A 14,637-nucleotide genomic window follows, 5' to 3' on the forward strand; every position below is an offset into this window, starting at 1 on the left:
AGTTTAAGAACCGTATTTTTTCTGGTGCTTTGTGTTTGTTCTAAAAAGTGGAAGAAATGAGTGGTGCAGGGGGCCTCCAACATTAATTTTGCCTAGGGCCTCCAAATGTCTACCGGCCCTGGTTATTTACCTTTATTTTTTACAAATAAAAGTATGTTTTAAACTTAGTTGTTTAAGAAATAAATGTCTTGTTACAAACTGTTTTAAACACTTTTTAACCTTCTACTGAAAATGAAATGACATGAACACTACTTTCCTAATAAAAACAACCCCTTTGTTGTTTTATTCCACTTTAAAGTTTAATCACATAGTCTTATCCCAAAAATGCAAAATCATTGGGAGGGGCACACGCAGCAGAAGGAGGAGGAGGGGGCTGTGGGTTGCCATAAAGGGTGGGAGGGGTGGGGGTTTGTTATCTAAAAAAAAGTGCACTATATATCTATATCGTCTGGCTCTCTTACTCTTAACCAAGGTTTCAGTTTCCATTCTGAATTTGAACCTCCCATCTCTGGGAGAGAATAAAAAGCAGGACCTGGACCATGCATCTTCTGTATCACACAGTTTCTAGAACATTTATCGTCCAACGTGAGGTAAGTGTTTGGCTATAACGTATCCAAATTTGTTTTCATAGTTTAATTTATGAGCTGAACATTTTGAGGCAGTTTAAGATTAATCCAGGACTAGGCCTTAGAAAAATTTGGGCATGTACGTAGTTTTGTAATATAATTTACAAAAAAAAAACATTTCTGGTGTGCATCTTGAGACAAAACAACATCATTGATATATGTTAAGATATATCAGTGCACTGTGTTTTTAAATTAAGGCAGCTCAAATATGCATTTTAGTTTGGAATTAGTCCGATCTGGGAAACTGCCCCTATGTTTTGTGCAAACTCTTAGCCTGTGATTATTGTTAACTTATGACACTATGTTATATTATTATATTGTTTACAATGATAATTTCAGCTATAATAAGAAGAATATCTGATAATAAAAGACAACTGGCTGTCATGAAAATCTATTAAATAAATAAATAAAAATAAATCTTCATATGCACATATTTTACCATCTTATATCACCTAACCTATTTCAAGAAAATAAAGGTTAACATCTCCTTTGACATTTCTTTGCATCAAATCTTCTCTCTATCTTCATGTTTAGTTCTACATTCTACTATATCAATAACATTATGGTGTTGCAGATTATTAATATAATATTACTCATGGGAAATAATGAAGTTGTGCTATATCTCCCATTTCTTTACTAGTATGGATCGTGAAAAAGTTTTGAGAACTAAACTTTACCAGCTGGAATGCCACTTTACCTGGGCTCTGAGAAAAGATGACATAGATCTACCTAAAGTTCTCAACAGCCTGGAAGAACAGCTTAAGTTGGATCATGGAAAAAACAAAGCACTTGCACGTGCATACAGTGCTTTAGCATATGTTAAATTTCTTCAGGGGTTTCAGGAAGAAGCACTTAACAATCTGATGACATCTGTGCAGCTCTACATAGAGTGCCATGAGGAGGAATTTCACAAAACTCTCATTGTCACCTATGGGAACCTTGCCTGGTTAAACTACCACATGAATAACTATACAGAGTGTGAAAGTTACCTGCAGAAACTACAGACCATAAATGAAAAACATTCAACTGAGGCTTCATCTGTTCCAGAGGTGCTTGGTGAGAAGGGATGGACCTTTCTTAAATTTTCTCAGAAGTATTATGAGCGAGCCAAAGAATGTTTCAAGAAGGGTTTGGAGCTGGAACCAAAAGATAGCGAGTGCAACACTGGCTATGCCATTGCTCTGTTTCGGACAGAATACGGGGGCTTCACGTACACAAATTCACCCACAATCAAGCAACTGAGACGGGCCATTGAAATGAATCCTGATGATGATGTTCTAAAAGTCCTTTTAGCAATGCGACTGCTTAAATACATGAGATATGATGAAGCTGAAATCTTAGTAAAGAATGCTTTAGAAAGATCTCCAGATCATCCACACGTCATGCGATATGTTGGGAAATTCTTCAGGAGTAGAGGATGTGTGGACAGGTCTATTCCTCTGTTGAGCAAAGCCCTTGATCAGTCACCTCACTCAAGTTTCATACATCATCAGTTAGCTCTCTGCTATAAGATAAAGAAAATCCAGCTGCTGCAAGAGGGAAATCACCATGCTCATGCATCACAGGTTCAACAGATTCGTGATCAGATCATCTATCATTTAGAAATGGCTACCACCCATACAACCGGCTTTATCACTGCAATGAGTGATCTAGCACTGCATTATGGAGAAAAGCCTGACATTTCACGCGCTGAAGAGTTGTTTCAGATGACGTTCCAAACAGCCAAAGAGAAAAATGACAGTCTATATGTGGTCAATTTTTACTACGCTGAATTCCAATTGCTCTGCAAAAGATGTGAAGCTTTAGCTATCAAGCACTACAAGCAATGCCTGAAGTTGTGCCCAGGTTCATCTGAATGGAAGCAAAGTTGCAACAGTTTGAAAAAGATTGCAGAGAAACGTATTCGTAAAAACACACAGGATGGTGAAGCTTATGCTATACTAGGATTCCTTCACAAAGAGAAAGGAGAGAATCTTCAAGCCATTGAGTGCTATGAGAAAGCTCTGAGTTATATAGATAATGATGAGTACCTCAGGAACCTTTGTGACCTCAAAATGTCCATACTGCCCTACAAAGCCAAAGCGCAGTAACTACGCATTTGGTCAAAACTGAGTAAAGGGTTAAAATGGGCTTTGTGAGATCTGTTGTGTCTTGTGACAAAGTCTCCTGGTTCAATTTTGTCCCATTTCAGAGAAAAGTGTGTGCCAAAATTGCAGTAACATGTTTGACTGGCTGGTGTAAAAAACTTTAAGGGCATTTTTCTCGGTTTCAGTGTTTGCGTAGTTCCTGCACTTAGCCTTTGTAGGGCAGCATACAGTAAAGTTATGACAAACTGTATGCTTATATAAGCATTGTATCAGCATTTTGCTACTTGCAATATAATTAGATTTTGAAAATATTATAAAAAGACAGAATTAGTGGTTTTCTATTAAAATTAACTTTCATTGTTTAGTTCTGTTTAGTTCATTGTTTAGTTCTGCAAGTTAGATATAACAATACACCTTTCTATAAATATCTTACACAATTCATAACATGACTATCCAAAAGGCATATGTTGAAAATAAAATGTGGAATGCTTAAATAGTTTATAACACAAATAAAAATGTGCATTACAAAATCCTGTCTGAATTTACTGTTGTAATTAAATTTGTACAAGGCTTGTACAAACAGTTTAATAGCAAATCAAATGGGATGTGTAGTCAAGGGTACAACAGGGCATGGTTTAACTCATTGGCGGGGCCTGAAAAACCGGGTGAGTTTTGCAATTGGGGGGTAAAACTGTCAATCTACCGGCCACATTGGCGGGTAGCCAATGCGAATCAGTGTATAAACAACCCGCACCTGACCGACGTTTTCAACTAACCCGCCCACAACTCGGAACGCAAAAAAATAAAAAATAAATATACCTGACCCGCTCCCTGGTCCGCATTTTTGAAAAGTAATTGTTTTAAATAGTTAATTGACATCTTCATTTCACACGACCAGACCGACCGCGGGCCGAATATCATTAGAAATATTTTATGATGACTCCTAACTGCGAGTGACCGCAGGCACCCGTTCATTTCGGATCAACACGCGCATCTCTGATGTGAATTGAGTGATTCATTGAGAGGCTTTGACTGCTGTTTCGCAAAGTTCATGCGATTGGAAAGAAGATGAGGCAGTTCTCTGACTACATTTGGATGTGCGAGTAAGTATTAAACTGTTGGTGAGATAGGATGAGAATGCAATGCTGACATAGGCTACAGTACAATCACAGTTGCTCAGATGTGTAGTGCTGTGACGGATCAGAACTCTTGATGTCTTATACTGTAGTACATTAACATACCTTTTGCGAATAGAGTAATGAAAAACAACGTATGTGGGGCGACTGTTTATGTGCGCAGTTTGGAATTCCCCCTCCGTTTGTGTGTGCGTGCCCCATGGCCGCGGGAAGTGGGGGTGCTGCGGGTGCTGCAGCACCCCCTGTTGGCAAGAGGGATTTTTTTTAAGTAAAAATATTTTGCACAATTTATATATTACTTATGAATATTAGGAATATAAGGAAATTATTTTTGACACACGTACGTTATTATGTGTATTTTAATTTCATTACTGTCTGTGCCTGCCCATCTCCGTGGCCTCATCCGAGCAATCTTTTGAAGACTTGGGTACACAGCACCATGGCCCAGAAAAGACTCACACATGCCCACACAGAAATTCTGAACTCCCTGGGCATTCGTCTCCTAGCTCATGAGAGACTTTGGACTCTATTATACAACCGGTGCAATGCGCAGCGCGAGTGTCTTTACTAGAGTAAAGAGCGCGTTAATATGCGCATACAGTATTAACGGGTTGACAACCCGGGTTTGCTTATCAAATACATTGGTGCGCAACAGAACAAAAACGCTTTTTAATATGACAAATTAAAGGATTAAAATGTAAAAGATTATTATTGAGTCTCTTGGACATAAATGATGCCGATTATGAGACGTTAGAAGGCGTAAAGTGCTGCTTCATCTGTAGCTTAGTAAATAAATGCTTTGCTTTAAACAAATGCATCTATTTTTAAATGTTTTTAAAATGCTACCCCACGGATTATAATGACTCTGTACCTGTGGATATGGTGAGATGAGAACGTTTGTAAATTCTGTAACAAATAAAGTATTTTTAGAGTACAAACCTTATATAAAGACTAATATATTCTAAACATGTAATAATACACCATATATTTCTTTATAAAATAACTAATCCCATTATTATTTTTGTTCAATTTATGAATTATTTATAAAATCTATATAAAAATGTACTGTATGTTACTGTGAGAATATTTTACCACTGTTAATCGACGTGAGATCCTAACTTAAAAACGAAATTAAAATATGTTTGTCCGCATGGACATTGAAAATTGTGAAATTTAATTAATATTATATGTTGTTATAATATTATATGTTTTATGTAAATATATGTATGTATATCTGAAGTTGTAACGAAAGTAATTCCCCCTGGGATAATTAAAAGTATTTCTGCTTCTGATTAATAACGCATATAGGCCTATTTATCTGAGAACTGATGATGTCTGTGGGCTCTATCTTACACCCGGCGTAATGCAGCGCAATGCGCGACGCAAGTCTTTTGCTAGTTTCCACCCTGCGCAATTATAATTTTCACATGTAGCTCCGCGTTGTTTAAATAGCAAATGCATTTGCGCCCCCTTTTGGGCCCATGGGCGTTCTGGTCTGAAAACGAGGTGTGTTCAGGCGCATTGTTGGCGCGTTGCTATTTTGAGGCAACTAAAATAAGACTACGAGATTGACCAACTGAAACCTGCTCTAAAGTCTAAAGTCAATGGCGCAATATGTTTTTTTGTTATTTAAAGAGCGCATTAGTAAAATGCGCCTAAACGGGACGACAACGTGGGTTTGCTTAACACATACATGAATGCGCAGCAGCACAAAACGATTTAAAATATGAACGATTAAAGGATTGAATGTAAAAGATTATTATTGAGTCTCTTGGACATAAATGAGGACTAATTATGAGACGTTAGAAGGTACAAAGAGCTGCTTCACCTGTAGCCTGGTAAGTAAATAAATGCTTTGCTTTAAACAAATGCATCTGTTTTTAAATGTTTTTTTTATGCTACCTCACGGATTTATTGTATATGATGACTCTGTACCTGTGGATATGGTTAGATGAGAAACATTTTTAAGTAATGCTTAAAAAAAAATGACGCTGTCCAAGTGCTGAACCTTGCGGAGGGCCGTTTGTAAATTTTTTTATCTCCTGTTTGTTACAAATAAAGTATTTTTGCTAATACTCGTTTCTGATCACACAGTAGCCTTTACATAGTGATACAGTTGTTAGCAGTAAAGTTAGCAAAATAACTTTAGATAGACAATGATAAGTTGGCTGTTCTCAAAATAAAACAACTGTTAGCTACCGAGCTACTTCTGGAGTTATGTAAGCACGAAAGCCTGTTGCTGTAAAGTTATTCGATGGTTGAGATAACTGCAGATACATTTGCGAGATGTACATTATTAATTAAATAATATTTATGCTTGCTACACGTAAATACCATTGCATTTTATCTGTAAAACTGTAAAATATAGTAATATGCAATTTGTCATTGCATACTGTATTGCATATCATTTTTATAGCTTTAGTTACTTTGCATATTCATATTCAGACTTTATCGATCCTGTGGTGAACTTCAAAAACTACCTGCAAAGTCAAACTTCCGCTGTTATTTTGGTAAAGTAATGCAAAAGTATTGTTCTGCATTTACTCACAGGTTTCCAGAAGAAGATGCAGAAGAAGGGGAAAAAAAGAACAATGAAATCCTCCTTGCATGGACCAGGTCAGTTGGGTACCGAAACCCGGTATTAAACTTGCCCCGGGGCTAAATTATTAAAGACCGTAGTATCAGTAAGATCTGACGCTATCGGTTCTGCTTTCGGTCCTGGAGAAAAAGATGCAAATAAATGTTCTATGTATTCTTGAATAATAATGTTTTCGTGCACATTTTGTCTCACCAAACATTTCTAATTTGAGATAATATTAAGATGTTTGTCTGTGAGATCTGGGAGATCTCTCATGCGCGCCGCGGGGGCTGCATGCATACGCATAGCACGAAAACTCCCGCTTAATAACAAGGCTGACAATGGCGGATAGAGCAAAACGTTCAAAAGTGCGGTTATACTTTACTAGAGTTGATGCAGACAACGCTCGTTGTCATACAGGTAAGTGCAACAAGATGTTTGCATGTAAGGGCGGAAACACAAGCAATCTGTCAAAGCATCTTTTAAAAGTACATTACGTGCAGACAGAAACTGTGTCCCAATTCAAGGGCTGCGACCTTCTAAGCATACGACCTTAAAAGGTGAGCACTCGGTCTGTCAAGGTGGCAGCCTGAGAAGTCCGCGAAGAGAACTGAAATGAGACGGTCTAATCCTCGGAGGACCCATGCTGCACGCGCCCACCGCGCCTGTCAGGCATGTAGCCTACTGTATGCTAACATCATGTTGAATCAACGTTGTTCACGTCATTTAAATGTACAATATCCCTAATTGGTTACCTTACGTTGAAATTCTGTTGACTTCTTTTGGGAGAAATGACGTTATGCATTCAACATATTTTCTACTTGTTTTAAAATCCCAAAAAAAGAAAATTCAGTATATAAACATTTATTTGGCTAAATGCACAGCACTTCAAGTTAGTTTACAAAATAGCCTACAGATAAATATCCTATTTAAAGTATTTTTTCTGCAGCTTTCACGCTGGTGCATTAACAAATATATGTATATTATTTAGAAATGATATCCAAAAATGTATTTGTAATAATGAAATCCAGACACATAATTAACTTAATCATGTGAACATAGGTTCATGATCAAATGTTAACATTGGCCAAAGTACCGATAAGAATACCGCAGTATCAGTAAGAGTAGTAATACCGTTAAAATCTTAACGATACCCATCCAGGTCACTGTTGGTTTGTAATGTGGGAGACTTTACATTGGTTTGCAAAGTTCAAAGTTACTAATTGTATTATCTTTCATAGGTCTGTCATAAATCATATGTGGTTTTCCTGTGCAACCAGTAAGGGGGACGTCGAGGTAAGACGATTTTTCTAGACTTATTGATAATAATCATATTTTCATGCAGGTACTGAAATGCCAGTGGAAATCCATTCTACACCATGTGTGTAATGAGCATGAGCGGACAGATGATGACGGAGGACAGTATCAGTGTGACCATGCTCCTCTAACAGCACAGGAGCAAAAGATGCGCATGTGGAAGGATTCTGTGGCATTTCAAGACCTGTCATCGCTGGTCCTTGACAAAAGGCTTCTGAGAGACATGGAAAAGATGGCCCTGTTCAAACATACTGGTGAGAAGTTGCGCTTGTACACTTGATTGTTTTTCCAAATCCTAATGATCATGTTTTAATTTGTTATATCCCTTCTTTCTTTCTCTTTATATAATTGCACACAGGGCCGCTGGAAGTCTTTCACAGCGCACTTTTGAAATACCTCACCAATGTAATGTTCCTGCACTACAATGGTACCCCACTGCCCATAGCTGTACATATCTTATCTATATGGTTCTTGCTGAATATGAATATTTATTGTGTTTTTCTTATAATATATTCTGTTTATACACTGCATAAATCAATATTATTTATACTACTATTAGGTTACTGCTACTACATCGCACATATCTGTACATGTTGTTCATACATGCTTCATATTACATATCCATATTTATTCTGCTCTTACAAGGTAACAGCTAATAAAATGCACACATTTATATTTTGTTTATATTACTCTAAACCACCTTCTGTAAACAAACAGTATACTACTGTCTACACTGCACTATATTTTTTGCAGTTCTGGTTGGACACAAATTACAGTACACTTAGTTTTTTGGTACTTGTACTCTGTATAATGACAGTAAAGTTGAATCTAATCTAATTTCCTACCCTTTACAGGAGAAGCAAGGTTCAACCAGGTGTTCTGCAAGACATCCAAGCAGTGGGTCTTGAAGAAAATCTTCATACCACACACCACACAGTTTGTAGACAAACTCATCCAGAAGGCCATTGACAAGACTCAATCCAGACATTGTGTTCAAGGTGCCAACCTCCTCACTTGCCCTGCCACAGCATTCGCTGCCACCCAACATTGCACCAGTGCCTAAACCATCAAAGGAGCTGTCACTTCTGAGACTGACACTTTCTAATAATAATAATAATAATAATAATAATCACCTCTTCCTATTGCTGTGTCTAATCAGATTCTGCCACCACTCTCTATATTTATATTATATACTGTGTGTGTATATACACACAAATAATTATTATTATTTATTTTTTTGCTTTGTTTTTATTTCATGCAGGACATTTTTAGATGTAAATTGTGTCCTTGTTTATTTTAATGTGTGCTTTTCACTGGTGGCACAATATTTTTCCTTTGTGAATAATAAAAAATAAATTTCTTCATCTAGCCCTGTCTTTTGTACACCAAAGTTATACATTATAGACTTGTGGAGGCGCAATGATTACTGTTACTGTGATTTAGCTGTCATTACTTACTTTACAAAATCATTTGGGTTAAAAATAAAGCCAAATATTATGTGTGTTACACAACTTAGACTTAAACTTAAAAAAAAAAGCAAGAATGCTTTCCTCAAATTGCAGTCACTGTTTCTTTAGGCAAACACTCTAATGTAGCAACAATAAGGACTATAACACGAACCACAACCAATGTGAGTTTTAAATTTTTATTAAAAAACATAAACAATTCACACTCATAGCTCATCCAGAGCTTCATCCGTTTCATTTACGTCTGATGTCCTGAACAACACAGGCAGCCAAAACAACTCTTTACCCCAGCCTTGCAAAACTCATTCCAAGAAATGACGATAGGATGTAAGTCGATATTGTCTGAAAACAGTAAGCACGGCATTAGCAATGCAAGCTATTTTCACATACAATAGGCTAACATAGGTGTAAATATAACAACCATAGCTCAGCCGACGGACATGAAAAACAAAATACCCACTTTTATACTCATGCCTCTGTTTCTCCATGCGAGCTTCAAGAAGAAAATGCCATCGCTGAAATTTGCGACAGCAATATGACTCTCTTTCGGTGTCCATAGGCGCACAGCGAGAGCGCTCACACTACCAGACCGGCCCCATCTCGGCTACAGCAGCCGCGGTGGCAGCCTCTTGTTCCTCAATCATCCGTAACTGTTCCTCGTTGCAGCTCGTACAGGTACCACGACCATCAGATTCGAGCAACAGGTCATCAAAATCCCCTTCTGCCATCCATTTTCAAAACTACACTCTGCCGTCGCGGTTTGTTTGTTTACTCGGTTTAATCGTCATTTTGCATCATCGGAGGACTTTTTTGCACGACCAGAATACAGATATCTCTCCTCTCACGGGGACATGAGGTAGGGAAACACTGTCATTCAGAAATACTGCCAGGTTTCTACTGATACAAAGCTGAATGCTAAATCGGTGAAGTATTCCTTTAAGTCTGTGTCTTTAATGTTAATCAAACAACCTAAGAGAAAGACAAAATCACTTTTGTAGCTCTAAAAAATAATGAAACAATAAAGACAGTGTTATCATTCACTATTCCGGCAAAAAGAAAAAAAACTGGCTGGTAAAAAGTCACTGTGGCAGGTGGATTTCTAAATATATTCTATTAGTATCTTCAGAGTAACCGCTTCACCTTTTCGTATCGTTTACATATAATTCTGCCACTGGTCATGAATGAGTGAGAAAGACTTGAAGCACTTGAGCTGTAGCCTACGGTCGCTCTATATGTGCCTGTATAAAGCTGCCAACAGAGCATCATACACTCACACATGCACAAACTCTGTTTTTAAAGACTTTCTGTCTCTATATCAGTTCCCTAGCTCCCTAGGTCGTGAATCGGGTGAAGTGATCAGCCCGGTTCCATTCAAAGGTCTTGATGTGTAAACTTTTAAGGGAGTTGCAGCCATTGTCTCAAAATACACTTGGCGAATAGAGCAATGAAAATAATACTTTTCTCTTTACCTGGAGTGTCTGTTTACACGCGTCCTCTTCCTTGAAAGGGTCCATGCTGTATGGAATTAACCCAGCTAGTATATTGTGTACAAGCGCTCTGGCACTGGTAAGAACACTACATCAGATTCTTATTTCCCAGTGATGTGAATATTAAAAATGAACGACACCACTGGTATTTATAAACATCACACAGAAACAGCATCTCTCTGACTCTGAGTATTTAAAAAGATAAAACCTGGTTTAAATACAATATAAAAACCCTAATTAGTCTGTTTCATAGTACTGACAAGAACAAAGTCCAGTAAAAGATGATGGATGGATGGACTTCCGGTTGCGCTATCCCAAATGGCACACTTCAGCTTTGTGGATTTCCTCAGAGTCCACACTTTTATGACATCATGTAGTGCAGGCCTTAGGGACCCTTGACGTGAGTGCATGAGGGTGAACCGAAGTCGTACTGGAAATAGTGACCATCCGTCTTTTGATTGCTCTTTCACAAGGACTTCTGGGTTGGTAAAGTGTGTTGGGAATGCAGCAGTACAGGCTTTGCCGAAAAAGGCATCAAGGGTGCAAAGGGGGCGCTGATAAGCACACTTCAGAGCGTAAAATTGACATCCTACGGGCTTGTAGACTAAGCAAGCATGCGCAATTTAAGGCCCATGAGACCGAAAGTCCACATGAAGGGCGCCATTTGGGACAGGACCTCTGTTTCTCTACGTCTCTGGCATCTTGGTCGCGCGTCACCATGTATCACTCGTGGATAACCGAAAATGAGTAAAGAGGTGGGAAGTGGGTGAAGCTGAGATGGATGGTTGCTGAAACCACGCCCACCTAGCTCCAACGATAGTGACAGCAGTGACAGTTTACCCATTACTCAAGTGGCCACTCCCCTATTTATGCAGAAGTTTAAGGCTTAATATAATTTAAATGGATGAGTTACAAAAAATTTACCCCCCCACAGTTATCATGAAGGGAAAAATGAGCTATACAGACCAAAATCACTTTTTGTACCAGACTGTAAAAATATTTACTGCTGTAAAGTTGGGCATTTTAACATGGGTGTCTATCGGAATTGGCTCCCTTTTGGAACCAAACCTCTAGCCAGTCGATAAATTGTAGTTTAAAACCCCATTCACACAGACCTTTGGTCCCAGAAAATACCCGTAAAATTGCCAGACAAGCATCTGTGTGAACACAAACTCGTCCCCTTAATCTTCTGGGATCGTTGCCTAAAAGAGGACCTAGTCAGATATAAGCAGAGGTGGGTAGAGTACTCAAAATCTGTACTCAAGTAAAAGTACAAGTACTTATACAAAAATGTACTCAAGTAAAAGTATCAGATGAAAAAACTACTCAAGTAGTTAGTTACTCGTTACTTCCGATCTGATAGAGAAGTAGCGCAAAAGCACTGAATTTCAGACTACTTGGAGGGTTTTCACAAACCTCTCCTTAAAAGTCTTATTGTTCTGCTTATATACAACTAAAGCAGCCTATCTCAGTCCTGCAATGGGTACATTAACATCACATAACGTATCATTTGAGCAAAAATCTCAAACACACACACATAGATGTTTTTCTGACGGTTAACTCTGTATTTATTTTCACAAACTTGTCAGCATCTGCCTTTAAACATGCAAACAGTAAACAAAATGTCTGTTTGTTATCATGTTTTTATATGAATAGGTTATTTTCATTGCCATAAAGTGCAATTACTGAACATAAACAGGAGCTTAATAAAAATGATCATTTTAGAATTTCATATAAAACTTATCTGTTTGTGCAAATCAACTCGACATTTATTATAATATATAACACATGTTTCTTTAAAATCAAACGTTATTCTTTTATTTTTATTCATTCATTATTTAGGAAGGATTTAAATAAAATACAATCCCGTTTTTATTTGAATGTATTTTCTACACATTAGTAAGGTGTCCGGATTTGTGTATTTTGCAAGATCACGTCCTTAAATTATGCTGTTCAGTTTGTTTAGTTGTGGGGAAATTATATGGAAATGTGCAGATGTGAACGTGCTGTTTGTATGGTTTAACTTAAACTAGGTTTTGTCATCGCTTGCACAAGAGTGCATATGGCAAAAAAAAAACCTCGGACAGTGTGTGAAATGACCAGTGTTTAAATATACTTTGACACTTACTTCAGGTTGGATCTTGGAATTCCTGTACGCTGAGATGCCAGCTCGTTTATTGAACAAAGCATGCATCGCATTATGAAACTATTCTTTTTGACCTCTTGGAGTGAAAACATAGACCGAACTTGAAGCCACGCGTGATCTGCCTCCGATATCTCGCACAACGCACACGCGCCCTCATCTGCTTCTCCTAATCTACGTGCGGTTGCGCGTGCTAAAAAGGGTGGCCGCGCGGTCGCGCGCTAAAGGGTGACGCAGCCTGTCTCACGAAACTTTCGAACACGCCCTATAAACTTTTTTTTAAAAATATATTTATTCATTATTACCATTTGACAGTAGCGCAGTAATGCCGCCAAATGTAGCGAAGTAAAAGTACAGTTTTTCACTAGAAATGTACTTGAGTAAGAGTAAAAAGTACCCATCCTTAAATTTACTCTAAAAGTACTAGTTACCCAAAAAATGTACTCAGGTAAATGTAACGAAGTAAATGTAATTCGTTACTACCCACTTCTGGATATACGGAAAACCCTCTGTGTGAACAAAAAGCCGAAAGAATACCGTAATGGGCGTCGTAGTGAGGACGCGCGTGTCATCACAACAAAAGTTATGGTTCAGCTCCTTACAACGAGAGATAACATGCATATAAACATTCACCACAAGAAATGTTGCAAACTAGATTGAAGCAGTTATCAGGAAATGATAAATGAGATGCATAAACAATGACGCACATGCCGTGAGGACGCGCATGACATGGCAACATGAAGTTGGTTCAACTCTTTAAAATGAGGGATTTACAACATTCACGACGAGAAATGTCAGCAAACTGGACTGAAGCAGATATCAGGTAAGTTAGCTCGTTACTTACTGTGTTGAAACGGAGATCATTCAGCAGCATAAAAGAATATCGCATCACATGCTCATTTGAGCTTTAATAAACGAAAATACCCGCGCGTCATCCCAACAAGATATATCGTTCAGCTCCTCAAAATGCGGGTTTTAAATGCATATAAACAATCATGATGAGAAATGTCTGAAAACTGGATTAAAGCAGATCACGGAGTTCGTCAAATCATTCACCAGCATAGAACTGTGCGTTCAAGCGCTCCTTTATAGTCTTATCATAAACAAAAATGCACGCGAGTGGTTTCTGGAGAGAAATAATAAATAATTTGCAAACTTCATACGCTGCGTAGAAGAGAGGGCGGGACTTTCAACAGGTCACAAGTCTTTCCGGGACCATCAGATGCCGGGTAATCATGGCAGTGTGAATGAACAAAAATCTAACGATTCCGGAAAAATCCAGGATACCTTTCCCGTGTATTTTACGGAATATCAGTGTGAAAAGGGCTTATGTCACTTCGGTACTGGCTTCATCAGAAAGATTGGAAGGTTGACCCTCGGTCTTATATATCATATCCCTTTGTGTTACGAAAATTAACCATGGTTTTACTACAGTAACCATAGTTTTACTATGGTTTTTGTAGTAAAACCATGGTTTTCATTTGGGAACCATGGTTTAACTATGGTTGTTGTAGTAAAACCATGTTTTTTTTATACAGAAACCATGCTTCAACTATGGTTTTTGTGTTAAACCATGGTTTTCATTTGGGAACCATGGTTTAACTATGGTTGTTGTAGTAAAACCATGTTTTTTTTATACAGAAACCATGCTTCAACTATGGTTTTGGTGTTAAACCATGGTTTTCATTTGGGAACCATGGTTTAACTGTGGCTTTTGTAGTAAAACCATGATTTTTTATACATAAACCATGCTTTAACTATGGTTTTTGTATTAAACCATAGTTTTAATTTGGGAAC

At 37.9% G+C, this 14,637-nt stretch overlaps 1 protein-coding gene and 1 long non-coding RNA gene across 2 annotated transcripts; both read left to right on the top strand.

Annotated features, from left to right (window-relative positions):
• The first annotated feature begins 460 nt into the window (after positions 1 to 460).
• LOC135720454 (interferon-induced protein with tetratricopeptide repeats 5-like) lies at positions 461 to 3,228 on the top strand. The gene is made up of 2 exons (XM_065242584.2): positions 461 to 590; positions 1,267 to 3,228. The coding sequence occupies exon 2, from the start codon at positions 1,268 to 1,270 to the stop codon at positions 2,714 to 2,716; it is 1,449 nt and encodes a 482-aa protein (XP_065098656.1). The 5' UTR covers positions 461 to 590; position 1,267; the 3' UTR covers positions 2,717 to 3,228.
• Positions 3,229 to 6,360: 3,132 nt separating this feature from the next.
• On the top strand, positions 6,361 to 8,307 carry LOC135720624 (uncharacterized). The gene is made up of 3 exons (XR_010521319.2): positions 6,361 to 6,465; positions 7,669 to 7,998; positions 8,103 to 8,307. It is a non-coding gene; the product is annotated as an uncharacterized lncRNA (long non-coding RNA).
• Positions 8,308 to 14,637: the final 6,330 nt, after the last annotated feature.

This window comes from Paramisgurnus dabryanus, chromosome 1, assembly GCF_030506205.2.
Source record: "Paramisgurnus dabryanus chromosome 1, PD_genome_1.1, whole genome shotgun sequence".
Classification (NCBI taxonomy): Eukaryota; Metazoa; Chordata; class Actinopteri; order Cypriniformes; family Cobitidae; genus Paramisgurnus; species Paramisgurnus dabryanus.

Bases quoted from the DNA above. Each gene is read 5' to 3' on its own strand.
- LOC135720454 (XM_065242584.2), top strand. From the start codon at position 1,268: ATGGATCGTGAAAAAGTTTTGAGAACTAAACTTTACCAGCTGGAATGC.